Source organism: Gorilla gorilla, chromosome X (genome assembly GCF_029281585.2).
Source record: "Gorilla gorilla gorilla isolate KB3781 chromosome X, NHGRI_mGorGor1-v2.1_pri, whole genome shotgun sequence".
NCBI lineage: Eukaryota > Metazoa > Chordata > Mammalia > Primates > Hominidae > Gorilla > Gorilla gorilla.
Window position 1 is genome coordinate 58,662,485 of NC_073247.2, and position 15,859 is coordinate 58,678,343.

A 15,859-nucleotide genomic window follows, 5' to 3' on the forward strand; every position below is an offset into this window, starting at 1 on the left:
GGTACATGTGAGAAAGAACTGTCCCATTCCCAAATCATCGTCCCCACCCCAGCCCCCAGGGCCTTGGGTGGTGAGACCCTTGATGGGCGCTCTCACGCTTCTGTCCAGGAGACTTTCCCACCAGTTGCTCCCCTGCATGGAGACTAAGTGGACTCCTCTATTCCCTGTCCATCACAGGGTCTACAGTGCACGCATCTGCCTGATTCCTCCACGTTCCTCAGATGACAATTTCATCTGTGTCTCCTCCCACATCCACCCAAATGGACCCTTCCAGACCTTGAAACCGAAAATTATTCAGAGAGCAAAGGCCAAGATGCCCAACCACCTGCTGCAGAATCCTGCTCCAGGACTGAAGTGTATAGTCTGTATCAAAATAAAAACTGGAGGCCAGGTGCTGCGGCTCACGCCTGTAATCCCAACACTTTAGGAGACCAAGGTGGGAGGATCGCTTTGGCACAGGAGGTTAAGACCAGCCTGGGTAACATAGAGAGATTTTCTTGACAAAACCTTAAAAAAATTACTAGGTCATGATGGTGCATTCCTGTAGTCACAGCTTCTCTGGAGGCTGAGGTGGGAGGATCACTTGAGCCCACGAGTTCAAGGCTGCATTGAGCTATGATCATGCCACTGCACTCTAGCCTGGGAAGCGCAAGATCGCTTCTCTAGAAAAAATAAACAAACGAAGAAACCCAACAACTGGAAACATCCTCCTCTGGAGTGGGGGTCAGGAACATCTGTCTGCCTTGTTCCTTGATGTCTCTCCAGCACCTAGAACAACGTCCAGCACGAGAACACACTCATTAGTGTTTTGTTGAATAAATGACTTCTTTGACACAGCAATTCCACTTCTAAGATTCTTTCCTAAAGAAATATTCACACACGTGCAGAGATCTGTGCGCACATTAATGAGAGGAGCAAACAACTGGGGAACGTTTGCAAAGGTGTATTAACTGTCAGTGACTGATACGGGGAATCAGAGGAGGGGAGTACATGCTGAACAGGAAACAGAGTGAGGGGGGCTTGACCAGGACGCATGGCAATGGGGAAAAGCAGATGGGAGATGCTTATACTGGTACTTGGTGTGTGTGTGTGTGTGTGTGTGTGTGTGTGTGTGTGTGTGTGTGTGTGTGTAAATGCAGAGGAGAAAATCGGAAATTAAACACTCAGACCTCCCCTCAGTAGTCACATCTGGGGAGAGAGGAGGGTAGTGCTGTTCTATGGAGAGAATACCTGACAATACTTGTTTTCTGAGGTAGGTGCATGGATACACAAACCGAAATACGCATTAAGCATGTCTTGCTCATCAACGAAAACGCTAATGTCTAACAGAATGGCACACTGCAAGAAAATACAACGTAAACTCTAACATCGAACTCTTGGCACACTAAGAAAAATGACGCTCAACTTTTCACTGTTGTGAACACTTGCTTTCACTTGCTATGCACCTGATGACGAGGGTCCGCAGCCATGCCCATGTTCGTGAAAGGTCACCACGTTCTGCTTCTCATCATGGGCATGTGTCCTATTCCCTGAGGCTGAGGCAAGAAGAGAGAAGGAAAGTAAGTGGCAGTGAGTTCCCACTGCCTGATAACTCAATCTCAACTCCTCCAGACCTGCAGACCCTGCACACTCTGATTCTGCCTTACCCCAGGACCTGCACAAGCCTTCCATGGTTCCTTGAAGTGAACCATCCGCTCATGCCACAGTGACTTCTTCGCCTGGGTTATCCATTCCTAGGCTAGAGGAAGGTGTGGCCCACATACAGGGCTGACCTGGGGTTCGGGAACCCACAGCATCCTGAGTAGGGAGGATCCCTGGATATACAGGGCAGGAAGTAAAAAGAGCTTGCGAAGGCCAGGCACGGTGGCTCACGTCTGTAATCCCAGCACTTTGGGAGGCCGAGGCGGGCGGATCACGAGGTCAGGAGACCGAGACCATCCTGGCTAACACGGTGAAACCCCGTCTCTACCAAAAATACAAAAAAAGTTACCCGGGAGTGGTGGCGGGCGCTTGTAGTCCCAGCTACTGGAGAGGCTGAGGCAGGAGAATGGCGTGAACCCGTGAGGCGGAGCTTGCAGTACGCGGAGATCATGCTGCTGCACTGCAGCCTGGGCCACAAAGGGAGAATCTGTCAACAACAACAACAACAAAAAACAACATGGGAAATCTCATCATTCAGCCTCAATGCTGTACACTAGAAAATTATGAGAAGGGAATGATTTGGGGAGCAAGTGACAGATGGGATACCAGTACCATAACAGAATAGCACATCTGCAGGGATGTGGGGGGTGAGCCGAAGGTTCACTTACGAAGTTACTCGTCGTCTTCTTCAGGGTCGCTGATCTCTTCATAAATCACCGGCTGCTTTCTCTCACGCAGTCTGTGGGTCCAGGCATGTTTCCCCCTTTTGGGTCCTGTGATGGGGAAGAGTTGGAAAATGAGGGTGGAGAGTGTTAGGCTCTGTTTTCTCAAAAAAAGGAGATGCCTCCCCCCTCCCAAGTGCCCATGGGCCTTCTTTATCCAGTTTTTCACATTCTCTGGCTTAGAGAGGCTGAGACCTTAGGCCCACACCAACACAGGCCAAATGCCGATTAAAGTTTTAGCTTCTGGCTCCTTCTGTTGTGGGGTTTAGATTCCCAACCTCTTCACTTATGGGAACATTCACGCATATCTCCTTTCATTCAGCACGTGTTTTTATTGAGGGCACAGAGGCATACTTTCTTTTATCGCACAACATTTTCATAGTGCTTCACAGATGCTGCAATTTTTTTTTTGAAAACTCTCATCAATTTTACACTTTTCCATTATTATTATATCTGTTATGGTGATCTGTGATCAGTGAGCTTTGATATTATTACTGCAATTGTTTTTGTTGTTTTTCAGGCTTTTAAAATAATTTTAATTTTTTATTTTTATTTTATTTTATTTTATCTGAGATGAAGTCTCGCTCTGTCACCCAGACTGGAGTGCAGTGGAGCAATCTCAGCTCACTGCAACCTCTGCCTCTCCGGTTCAAGCAATTCTCCTGCCTCAGCCTCCCAAGTAGCTGGGACTACAGGAGCATGTCACCACGCCTGGCTAATATTTTCTATTTTTAGTAGAGACAGGGTTTCACTGTATTAGCCAGGATGGTCTCGATCTCCCAACTTCACGATCGGCCTGCCTCAGCCTCCCAAAGTGCTGGGATTACAGGCATGAGCCACAGTGCCCGTCCGTGTTCTTTTATTTTTGTGCGTACACAGTAGGTGTATATGCTTATGGGGTACGTGAGATGTTTTGACACACGCATGCAATGCATAATAATCACGTCATGGAAAATAGGGTGTCCATCCGCTCAACCATTTATCCTTGTGTTACAAACAATCCAATTACACTCTTCTAGTTTTTTTAAAATGTACAATTAAGTTATTATTGACTATAACCACCCTGTTCTGTGTAATTGTTTGGGGGGTGGGTACCAGGAACTGCACCCATAGAATATGACAAACTTAATCGATTAATGTTTTGTGTCTTCTGACTGCTCCACCAATGAGCTGTTCCGCATCTCTCTTCCTTTTCTTGAGCCTCCCTATTTCCTGAGACACAGCAATACTGAAATGAGGATTATTAACAACCTTACAATGGCCGTTAAGTGTTCAAATGAAAGGAAGAGTCGCATGCCTCTCACTCTAAATCACAAGCTAGAAATGGCTAAGATTAGTGAGGAAGCATGCTGAAAGCCAAGACAGGCTGAAAGCTAGGCCTCTTTCACCAAACAGCCAAGCTGTGAATGCAAAGGAAAAGTTCTTGAAGGAAATAATAATACTAATACTCCAGTGAACACATGAATAAGAAAGCAAAACTGCCTTACTGCTCAAATAGAGAAAGTTTGAGTGGTCAGGATATTTGACGAAACCAGCCACAACATTCCCTTAAGCCAAAGTCTAATTCAGAGTGAGACCCGAACTCTCTTCCAGTCCATGAAAGCTGAGAGAGGTGAAGAAGCTGCAGGAGAAACGTGTGAAGCTAGCAGAGGTTGGTTCATGAGGTTTAAGGAAAGAAGCCATCTCCATAACTTAAAAGTGCAAGGTGAAGCAGCAAACCCTGATGGAGAAGCTGCAGCAAGTTATCCAGAAGATCTAGCTAAGATCACTGATGAAGGTGGCTACACGAAACAACAGATTTTCAATGTAGATAAAATAGCCTTCTATTGGAAGAAGATGCCTTCTAGGACTTTCATAGCTAGAGAGAATTGACTCGAACTTTGAAAGAAGTTCTACTGTGGGTAAAATGCTGTCCAATAGCATCACACACTACAGAGAAATCCTTCATGAAATGGAGAGCTAATCGATGTGGCAAATTTCACTGTTGTGTTCTTTTAAGAAACTGCCACAGCCACTCCACCCTTCAGCAACCATCACCTTGATCAGCCAACAGCCATCAACACCAAGGCAAGACCCTCCACCAGCAAAAAGAGTGAGTCACTGAAGACTCAGAAGATTATTAGCATTTTTAACAATGAATTATTTTAAAATAAAGGTATGTACATTTTTAGACATAACGCTACTGCACTCCTAGTAGACTGCAGTATAGTGTAAGCATAATGTTTTTATGCACTGCCAAACCAAAAAAACAATGTGTGTGACTCACATTATTGCAGTGGTCTGGGACTGAATCTGCAATATCTCTGAAGTACACCTGTACTGGGTATCAGGCATTGAGCTGAGTAAGATGTTATCCCAGGTTATCAAAGATAGAATCGCTTGAGCACCTTTCATATCATCAGGCCTTCTAGATTAAATATAATACTTACAAACAATTTCTGAACTATGATTCTTTACGTCCATCTTATGGACCAGGAATCTGGAACTGAGAAAATTTGGAAGACTTGTCCCAAGTCACGTGATTTTTTATATGGATGACAACTCCAGTCTGTATCTCTGGAAGTCCAGTCAAACATCTCATCTGGAGCTGGGTGAGCTCCTCAGCCCAGTCTGCACCCAGGCTTGTCTGGGATCCATGCCACACACCCAGTCCACACACCTGAACATAGCCAGGGAAGCCAGAGGGGTTGTTCCCGAATTGTTTCCTCTTACCAGATGCCTTGTTAATCTTCTCAGAGGTAGTTAGTTTTCCCGGAGGGCACAGCTGTTTCCCATCGTTCTGTGAGCCAGATGCTTCTGGTACTTACTTCGAATCATTTCCTTCCTCTGCTGGCTTCTCGGGCATGATCTTTATAATGTGAAGGTCACAGATAAACAGTATCGGTGACATTTCTACAGTGCTTTAGAGCTTACAAAGGGTCTTCACATGCATTACTTTAATCAATGTTCTCAACAACGCTGGGAGAGTTACACTTGCCTAAATGAGAGAAACCTCGGAGGTTAGGAGCAAAAGGAATGGCCTAAATGAATGGGGTTTCCAGAGCTAGAATGCTTATCTTCACACTCTTTTAAGACTGACATTCTTGCAAACAGCAAAAATCTCCATGTAATTGAGAGTTTGGTATACAGAAGATTGGAAGGAGGATAGCATTCTAAGAATTCACAGGTCTACAAAAGGAAGAGCTTCTATAAAATACAAGGGATCTCATATAAGCTCTTAGCTGCTGGGAGGGTAAATGTGAAAACATAGGGAGGGGACAAAACACTGCTGGGAAAGATGGTGTGGGGAGATGAATACAGGGAAGGGAGAGGGAAAGAAATGGTTTGCTGAAATTTATCTAGGCAGCAAAGAAAGCAGTACCAGATATGGCATACCACCCTACCGAGGCACCAATTGAATGTGGAATTCAGTGAGGTGGTACCCATACCAATTCTGGTTGCACTGGGATGTGTCACTGACCAACAATCTTAAGCTACTTTTTTTTTTTTTTTTTTTTTGAGACACAGTCTTACTCTCTTGCCAGGCTGGAGTGCACTGGCGCCATCTTGGCTCACTGCAACATCCAACTCCTGCGTTCAAGTGATTCTCCTTCCTCAGCCTCCAGAGTAGCTGGGACTACAGGCAGGCGTTACCACGCCCCGCTAAGTTTTGTATTTTTAGTAGAGACGAGGTTTCACCATGTTGGGCAGGATGGTCTTGATCTCTTGACCTAGTGATCCATCCACCTCAGCCTCCCAAAGTGCTGAGATTACAGTCGCGAGCCACCGCGTCCCACTCTTAATCTACTTTTTATTCAGCTTCCTCGCTTATGAAATAGTGAACAATACATGTAAAATAGTCTACAGGAAAGTCCTCTCTGAGCTTGTAGACACTGTTTAAATGTAGTAATAATAACAATTAATACCTTTCATGATCCTTCCTTGAATTCGGTCTCCACACTGGCAACCCAACTCCCAGATCCCTTTACCCTCTAAACCAGAGTTGGATCTGCAGTTGTGGGATCACTCATTCAGGGGCCTTCGAGGGAACCCCTGGGCTGGGATGGGGGCTTCCGGGACGCCCCAGGTGCAGACAAGGTCCTCAAGGAGCTCACAGTAGGGAGGGGCCAACAGTCAAAGCGATTCCTAAGCCATGTGAGTGGCCCCAGTAACAGAGCAGAGGCCAGCTGGTCCTTCCTGTTGTGAGAGTGGGTGTCTCAATGGAAGCACCAGCAGGCCCTATGGGGTGAAGCCCTAGTGAGCAACATCTGAACTTCATAACAAATGCAAACGTGAATGAGCTTTAAATGGTTTGGAGCTCTGGATCAGACTACCACTGCCACTGCGCCCCAGGAAAATTCTTTAACATCTCTGTACCACGATAGCCTCATTTTATTATTATGTTGCTGATAACTACGATCTAAAACATGAACTATGATTCTTTACTTCCATTTCATGGATCAGGAATCTGGAGCTCAGAGAACTCAGAAGATTTGTGCCAAGTCACATGGCTTTTATATGGATGACAACCGAAGTGTGTGACTTGTTATTATTTGGAGATAATAATAGAAACAACGTCATAGAGGTCTTCTTAAGGATTAAATAAATTCATCCATGTGAATTGCTTAAAATAGTATCTGGCATCACTATGAAAACAAAAGATGTGTTAAGGATCACAACTGTTAGTGTTATCAAGCTGTTGGTGCTACATCAGGTGTTGTGATAGATATGGGGAGAAGGAGGCAGTGAGGGCATTTTTGATATTCTCCCACTCTTACCAGTGTTCCCATCTGTGGAGGGACAAAGGTTCTCTGGTCCTTCAGATTTGAGAGATACTCACCTTCGGGAAGATTCCCTGGAGCCTGCCGAAAGTCATCTGAGGACATTCAACTGCAAGAGAATACATCAGAATTTTTCCTTGTTGGTAAAGATTTCCAAACTCTAGAGAGACTTCTGTCGCATCAGGGTATTCTGCAGCAGAGGCTTATGAGTCCACTCATTGTTGAGGAGTTATTTGAGATTTGCTTCTGAATTATGTTTAGTAATGGTTGATTCATTTATCTGTGGCATCCATTCAGAATTTTCCATCTCATAGTTTATCAAATGTGGACTAAACCCCATCACAGTCTCATCTTATTCCTTTACATATCTTTTACTTTTTTCCAAATAATTAAATTGATTGGTTAAGAATCTGAACTGTATCCACTCAAGATGTGCAACAACTGAAAATCATTGTACACTTCAAATGGGTGAATCTTACGGTATGTGAATTAAGCTGTTAAATGTGTGATGAACCATGGATGATTTAGTCCAGTGGCTCTGAAATATTTTCAGTATAAAGACACTTCTTTAATGTCAAAATCTTGGCAGACACTCAAGCCCTGGATTTTCAGATCTCTTATAGTGATCGTGGGAGATTGTAGAATCTGGCCTTTTTAGTTGGGGAGTAATAGGTCTATTGGAGACAGTTTGGACATTCTGACCTTGTCTTATAATTGTGTTGTCAGAGCAGAAGAGCAAGGAAACACATATGCCCCCTTTATATTACTGAAATGTACAAAGATCTCTACCCAAGAACCTGTCTTTTTTTCACCCTATGTTATCTCTGCTCTCTGATAAGTGGGAAAGCTCTCTGTGTGTTGGATGAAGGATCACTCTTTCAAACTCACTTCCAAGCTCATCACGGAGAATCAGGGTTCTTTGGGAATCAGAAGACTTTGGTTTTGATAAAATACAGAGAAACAACGATCTTTATTACATAATGTGTTCATCAACCTCACTCCTAAGATACCTATCCAATACCTACATGCTGTTAATGAAACAAACTCTGGAAGTTTTTGGCGGATCTACACTTGTAACATTTTCTTTCTTTTTTTTTCTCTTGTAACATTATTTTAACAGTCCTTTGATTCATTAACAGTGCTTAGGAAGAACAACATGTCGTTTAAAAAAGAAATATTTCAAAACACAGAAAAGTATGGGGAATAATATTGAGTCCAGTCGGATCTCAACATTACCCCACAGCTATGTTAGGTTTGATTTATTTATTCACAATATTAGAAAAACTACAAACAGGCCGGGCATGGTAGCTCACACTTGTAATCCCAGCACTTTGGGAGGCTGAGGTGGGTGGATCACCTGAGGTCAGGAAGTTTGAGACCAGCCTGGCCAACATGGTAAAACCCCGTCTCTACCAAAAATAAAAAATGAGCTGGGTGTGGGGGCGGGCAACTGTAACCCCAGCTATTCCGGAGGCTGAGGCGGGAGAATCACTTGAACCCAGGATGTGAAAGTTGGAGTGAGCTGAAATTGCCTTATTGCACTCCACCCTGGCCGAGAAGAGTGAAACTCCATCTCAAAAACAAAAACAAACAAAACACACTATCAACAAGTCACAGCTGAAGCTGTGTGTGCAGCACTCAGGAATCCCTGCCCTCCCTCCCTCCTCCACTTACAGCCAGTCACCTCAATTTGATGGCTTTTTATTCACATTCATGTTTGTATACATTTACCATTTACTTATTATCTATAAATATATATATACTTGTTTTTCATGTTTTAAAATGTTACATGAATGGCCTCTGTAGTTAACTTTCTGCATGCAATTTGTTTTCACTCAGCCCTGATGTGTATGAGGGAACAAATGCCTGAGGATCTTTCCCAGGTAGCTGAGCTGAAAAGCAATTGGGCTTGATGAGACCCTTTCCAGCCCCTTCCCATCTACTCACCCTGATTCCTGTGGTTACGGTCATTATCAAAATCATTCTCCTGGAGGTCTGTGGCCCCTGTATTATGCATGAAAGGTGAGAGGGTGGCCTTGAAACCTAGAAAGAAGCAAAATGTTTATTCCTAAGAGACAAGCTTTGACCTGCCACGGTGGCTCATATCTGTAGTACCAGCGCTTTGGGAGGCTGAGGCTGGAGTATCGCTTGAGGCCAGGAGTTCAAGGCTGCAGTGAGCTATGATTGCACTACTGCACTCTAGCCTAGGTGACAGACTGAGACTCTGACTCAAAAAAAAAAAAGAAACAGAGATACAAGCCGAGAGAAGGAAGGTAGGGACGGTGTGGAGGTGCCGGGATGCCACAGAGACACTTGGACTCATCAGAACAGAAGCCTAAGGGAGAGAAACGTGCAGGATCCAGGTATGAGCTCCACTGTGGCCAGTCCCTGCCCTCAGCCCTGACAGGATATAGAAGAGCAGAACACCCAGAAGCTGCCTTGCGATTTTTCCCTACACAAAAGGAAAATGTGGGGTACTTTCTGCAGCCTGAGAAGTAGCCAAAGCAGGAAAAGGGATGCTCATGTGTCCCCAGACTTGTCTGTACCTAGAACTTTCTGTTACCTAGTTTAGTCATGGCCTCATACTTTCTCTTCATATACACATAGATGATTTTCTCCGAGGATTTCATCTTTTCCCACTCTTTCTTAGAGAAGTATTTGGCAATATCATCGAAGGCCTAGGAAAAGATAAAAAAGGAATTTTGTCAGTGACTCAGCTAGACATGTCTGCCATTCAGCTGGAGCCGCTTCCTGTGTGCTGGATCTGGGAAGTGGGGATGATATTCCGTCCTGGTTGATGCCATGGCTAACTGACAGAACATGAGGAACCTTTCCTAGCTTCACCCCTGCTACACAGTAGGGCTTTAATGCTGCTGACTGGCTCTCTTCCCACTTTCCAGAATGGACTGAGATTCACCAAATGTAGTGCACGGTCACAGACTTGTCTCCAAGGATGCTAGTTGATGACAGAGCGAGGATGGGAGGCTCCCAAGGGTCCAGATCTCCCCCAAGATCCTGCTCCTTGTCTCCAGTATCTCTGTCCTCCCCTCCTCAGAAACTTGGTCACCCCACACTGTCCCCTGGGCCACTACTTTGCCCCCTCCAGGTCACCTCACCTTTTGTATCTTCTCTGGTATTTGAGCACCAGCCCTAGGTCTCCTTGCAAAGGCGTCGTCTCCGTTCATGGCACCGGGAGCAGTCTGACCTGCAAGAGAAACAGACCAAGTCTTTCCAGCCACAGCAGCTTTGGTCTTGTGGAGGAAGAAATCTGTGAAAGCCGGCCACCCTCAGTCACCTGGAATCAGGTGCTTCATTTCTCCATCTAGGGCTTATCTGTCCCTGAGTAAGGATATGGGGAGAAATCAGATGAAAACAGGGAACTAGGGGTCTCTGGGAGAAGTATTGATTTGGGATGACAGGTTTCCTATGGGCAAAGCAGCCTTGAGTCTTTAGGAGGGGGTTGGCTAATGTTGTTAGTAGTTTCCCCGGGGCCAGGCTTACCATGAAAGATGTACAGACCCTTGTTGGGAAGGCAGAGATGTGACTGTGTAATTTTATTCAGTGGGGGCATGCTGACTCCCCCACTCAATAAATAAAGGAAGGGAAATGAGTCCCAGAGATAACATGGTCTCTCTGGTGATGGATCTGTTCTGGCAGAGGGATGGGGGGTTCTGTTCTGTTGAAGAGAAATAAGCATGGCTAATATGAACGGATTTAGAGGCTATTACTGGGTGATTTGTAAATTATTAGAAGAAGAGAGCTAGAATTTCTGAGACTACAAGAGCCCGCCATCACTTAAAGAGAATGTAGGGAGTTTCAAGGTACAGCAATCAGCCAGGCACAGTGGCTCACGCCTGTAATCCCAGCACTTTGGGAGGACAAGGAGAGCGGGTCGCTTGAGCCCATGAGCTTGAGACCAGCCTGGCCAACATACCAAAACCATCTCTACTAAAACAACAACAACAACAAAACACACACACACACACACATTAACAGAAGTGGAGTGGTGTGCGCCTGTAGTCCCAAGGCCTACGTGAGAGGATCACTTGATCCCAGGAGGAAAGATTTGAGTGAGTTTTTTTGTTTGTTTGTTTGTTTGTTTTGAGTCATGGTCTCTCTCTGTTGCCCAGGCTGGGATGCAGTGGTGTGATCATGGCTCACTGCAACCTCCACCTCGTGGGTTCAAGTGATCCACCAGCTGTGGCCTCCAAAACTGCTGGAATTACAAGCGTGAGCCACCGTACCCGGCCCAAATTTGTTAAGTTACTAGAGTTCCCAGGAAAAATCCCATACCTGAAAAAGTTAGAAACTGACAGGAAGGATTTGAGATGGCGACCTGCCTCACATACACTCCTTATTAAAACTAGATAACAAATGCACCATGGAGGAGGGGAGGGGTAGGAAGAATGGAAAAAGAAAATCAGCGCATGCTTACTCTGATTTTGGAAGAATCGAAAGAGAAAATCAGACCTTGCATACTCTGAGTATGGAAAAATCGAAAGAGAGAGAAAGTCAGAGCATGCATACTCTGAACTTAAAGTAGCCAATCCCGGGGGATGCTTTAGGCGGGAAAATCAGAGTCTCCACCCCCAGTTTGAGAAAGTTCTGTCCCTGGAGGCTGGACTGATAGACGCCACATCAGCTTTGCTTATCCCGCCTACTGTTCTGACTTCTGATTGGCCAGATGGAGTTCACCGACTGCCCTGATTGGTCCATCATCCTTGGGCAGCGACATTGCACAACATTGTCTCCTCCTCCAGCAACATTTTGTTGCCACTGGGACAAAGTGGGTGGTCCTCAGGCGCCGTCAGATTTTGAACTCTCTGAAGACCGTGCCTGGATCTCGGGTTAAAAATCTGGATTCTAGTCTGAACAGTGAGAAGAAAAAAATAGTCGGATCTGTGATTTTTCTACTTGAAAGACACAATGTTTTCCAGACTAGCACATTTGCAGAGCTTTGCTGTACTTAGTCGTGGCTTTCATTCTTCAGTGGCTTCTATATCTGTTGCCACTGAAAAAACAGTCCAAGGCCCTCCAACCGCTGATTACATTTTTGAAAGGGAATCTAAGTGTGGTGTGCACAATTACCATCCTTACCTGTAGCCCTGGAGAGACTAAAATGTATTTACTTGTGGGATGTGATTGTGGTATTGGTTACATCCGCCTTGGCCAATCTTCCAGCCTCGGTCTCGCGACTACAGGCGGGAACCACCCCACCCCCACTAATATTTTTTGTTTTTTGATTTTTTAAAAGAGACAGTTTCGCTATGTTGGTCAGGCTGGTCTTGACGTCCTGGGCTCAAGCGATCCTCCCGCCTCAGCCTCGGGACTACAGGCATGCACCACCTTTCCCAGGCTTTTTTTTTTTTTAAGTAGAAACCATGTTTCGCTATGTTGACCAGATTGGCCTCAACCTCCTGGGCTCAAGGGATCCTTCCACCACAGCCTCGGGACTACAGGCATGCACCACCCGGCCCACGCTTTATTTATGTATTTATTTTTTAGTGGAAACCAGGTTTCGCTACGTTGGCCTGGGCTCAAGGGATCCTCCCGCCTTGGCCTGGGGACTACAAGCATGCACCACCCTGCCCACGCTATTTTTTTTTTTGCTTCTTTGTTTCTTTCTTTCTTTAGTAGAAACCGGGTTTCGCTATGTTGCCCAGGCTGGCCTCAATCTCCTGGGCTCAAATGATGCTTTCACCTCGGCCTCAGGAATACAGGAGTGTGCCATTCTCCCTGCTCATTTTAATTTTATTTATTTATTTATAGGAAAGACAGGCTTTCGCTTTGTTGGCCAGGCTGGTATTGACCTCCTGGGCTCAAGCAGTCCTCCCACCTTGGCCTCGGAACTACAGGGGTGAGCCATCCCACCCACGCAATTTTTTTGTTGTTCTTGTTGTTAGTAGAAATGGGGCTTCGCTATGTTGGCCAGGCTGGCCTCGACCTCCCGGGCTCAAGAGATCCTCTTGCCTCGGCCTTGGGACTACAGGAGCGCACCATCCCACCACCACTAATATTTTTAATTTTTCTAGTAGAGACAGTTTTGCTATGTTGTCCTGGCTGGTCCCTACCTCCTGGGCTCAAGCGATGCTCCTGCTTCGGCCTTGGGACTATAGGCATGCACCACCCTGCCTTTTGCTATTTTTCCCAGGCTGGTCTTGACCTTCTGGGCTCACTCAATGATTTGAACCTGGGAAGCCGAGGTTGCATTGAGCTGAGATCACACCACTGCACTCCAGCTTGGGCGACAGAGCAAGACTGTCAAATAAATAAATACATCCATACATGAAAGAAAGAAGAAAGAAAAGAAAGAAAGAAAAAGAAAGAAGAAAGAAAAGAAAGAAAGAAAAAGAAAGAAGGAAGGAAGGAAGGAAAGAAAGAAAGAAAGAAACCAGCTGAATCTCCGTAAAAACAGTAAGCTCTGTGGTATATTAACTTACCCTCATCCCATCTCGTGCTTCCAGCTTGGTTCTGTTCATTGCTGATGAAATACACATAGGATTGGTCAGAACTGGTAGATGGCTAGCTATTGATCATGAAAATGTCAGACCTGATTTAGTCCTCCTTGGAAAGGCCTTTTCTGGGGGCTGATAATCTGTGTCTGCAGTGCTGTGGGATGATGACATAATGCTGAGCATTAAGCCAGGGGAACATGGGTCCACATACGGTGGCAATCCACTAGGCTGCCTAGTGGCCATCGCAGCCCTTGAGGTTTTAGAAGAAAATCTTGCTGAAAATACAGAAAAAAATGGGTATTCTCTTGAGAAATGAACCCATGAAGCTACCTTCTGATGCTGTAACTGCCGTAAGAGGAAAACAATTATTGCGTGTATGTATGTATGTATGTATGTATGTATGTATGTATGTATGTATGTATTTAGAGTCAGAGGTTCACTCTGGTTGCCCAGGATGCAATGGTGCAATCTTGGCTCACTGCAACCTCTGCCTGCTGGGTTCTAGCGATTCTCCTGCCTCAGCCTCCTGAGTAGCTGGGATTACAGGCACGTGCCACTATGCCCAGCTAATTTTCATATTTTAAGTAGAGACTGGGTTTCACCGTGTTGGCCACGCTGGTCTTGAACTCCTGACCTCAGGTGATGCACCCACCTCGGCCTCCCAAAATGTTGGGATTACAGACGTGAGCCACTGTGGCCGGGAGGAAAATAATTATTAATTTCTATTGTTATTAAAGAAACCAAAGATTGTGATGCTTGGAAGGTGTGTCTAACGACTTCAAGATTATCCACTTCTGGCCAAGCCAACCCATGGCGACATCATCAGGTTTCGCCTCCGCTGGTGGTGAAGGGGGATGAGATTCGAGTCCAGTGAAATCATTAACAAGGCCATCTTGTCGTTCTGAGGGTAGCAGCTGTTTTCAGTGGTCCCCAGGAGCCGGCTGGAGACAGGTGGTCTTGTAAAAGCTCTGCTTTTAATGCAGGCACATTTCACTCCATGTGTCTTCAAAACCTTTTTGTGGAGTATCTATTTTTTTCAGTTAATACATAGTAGAACAATGTTTATGAAGCTGTTGTTTGCTTTGTAACGTAAGTAAGAGCATGCAATGGCATCTATGTTCTGTGAAAGTGTTTTGATGTGTTGTGTACTTTCTAAGGTTAAACGTATCTATATATAGAGACAGCGTTTAAATTACATCCTTCAGTATACTTTATATATGTTTTTATTATTTCCTTGCTGGTATAAATGCTTTGTATTTGAAAAAGTTATCTCTAGGGAATTACATAAAAGACTTCACCTTATAAAGTCAAATCATTGTTATCATTAAATTTTAGGAAGGATGAATGGTTAAGCATGTATAAAATACTAATATTAAGTAAACTTCATGTTGGCCAACACCAGGATGTATTCTATGGATGTCATTATTTTCAATTAAGAATTAGTGTTTAACATTCCTAAATTGTTTTGAGTGCTTGATTATAATTTGTTTAAAAATGTTTAATATTTCTTTAAATTTAACATAAAGCTTGTATTTCAGAAAAAAAAAAAGATACCGAACATGCCTGGGTGCAGTGGTTCACGCTTGTAATCCCAGCACTTTGGGAGGGCGAGGTGGGCAGATTACTTGAGATCAGGAGTTCAAGACCAGCCTGGCCAACATGGAGAAACCCCGTCTCTACTAAAGATACAAAAATTAGCCGGGCATGGTGGCACACGCCTGTATTCCCAGCTACATGGGTGGCTGAGACAGGAGAATCTCTTGAACCCGGGAGGCAGAGGTTGCAGTGAGCCAAGATCATGCCACTGCACTACAGCCTAGGTGACAGAGTGAGAATCCCTCTCAGAAAAAAAAAAAAAAAGGTACAGAACATTTCCATTACCATAATGCTATCCCTTGTGCTACTCATTTTTAGTAATACTCACTCTCGTCCCATCCACCATCCTTAACCACTGGCAACCACTAATCTGTTTTTCATTTCTACGATTTTGTCTTTTCTACAATGCTTTACAAATGAAATCTTATAGTATATAATGTTTTAGGGACTTATTTCACTCAGCATAATTCCATGGAGATTCCTCCAAGATATTGATATTTGTGTATCAATAGTTCATTGTTGTTGTTGTTGTTGTTGAGACGGAGTCTCACTCTGTCGCCCAGGCTGGAGTGCAGTGTCTCAGCTCACTGCAACCTCTGCCAGCCAGGTTCAGGCAGTTTTCTAGCTTCAGCCTCCCAAGTAGCTGTGACTACAGGTGCGTGCCACCACGCCTGGGTAATTTTTG

The 15,859-nt window shown here is 44.8% G+C and overlaps 1 protein-coding gene and 1 pseudogene across 1 annotated transcript; one reads left to right on the forward strand and one right to left on the reverse strand.

Moving 5' to 3' along the window:
- Positions 1-2,313: 2,313 nt before the first annotated feature.
- LOC115930166 (putative protein SSX9) lies at positions 2,314-10,308 on the reverse strand. The gene is given in 7 exon segments (XM_031005992.1): positions 2,314-2,414; positions 3,471-3,575; positions 5,076-5,211; positions 7,183-7,232; positions 9,071-9,166; positions 9,687-9,801; positions 10,240-10,308. Coding segments are annotated over 7 exon segments (672 nt in total).
- A 1,196-nt stretch (positions 10,309-11,504) lies between these two features.
- LOC109024658 (ornithine aminotransferase, mitochondrial-like) lies at positions 11,505-14,483 on the forward strand (annotated as a pseudogene).
- Positions 14,484-15,859: the final 1,376 nt, after the last annotated feature.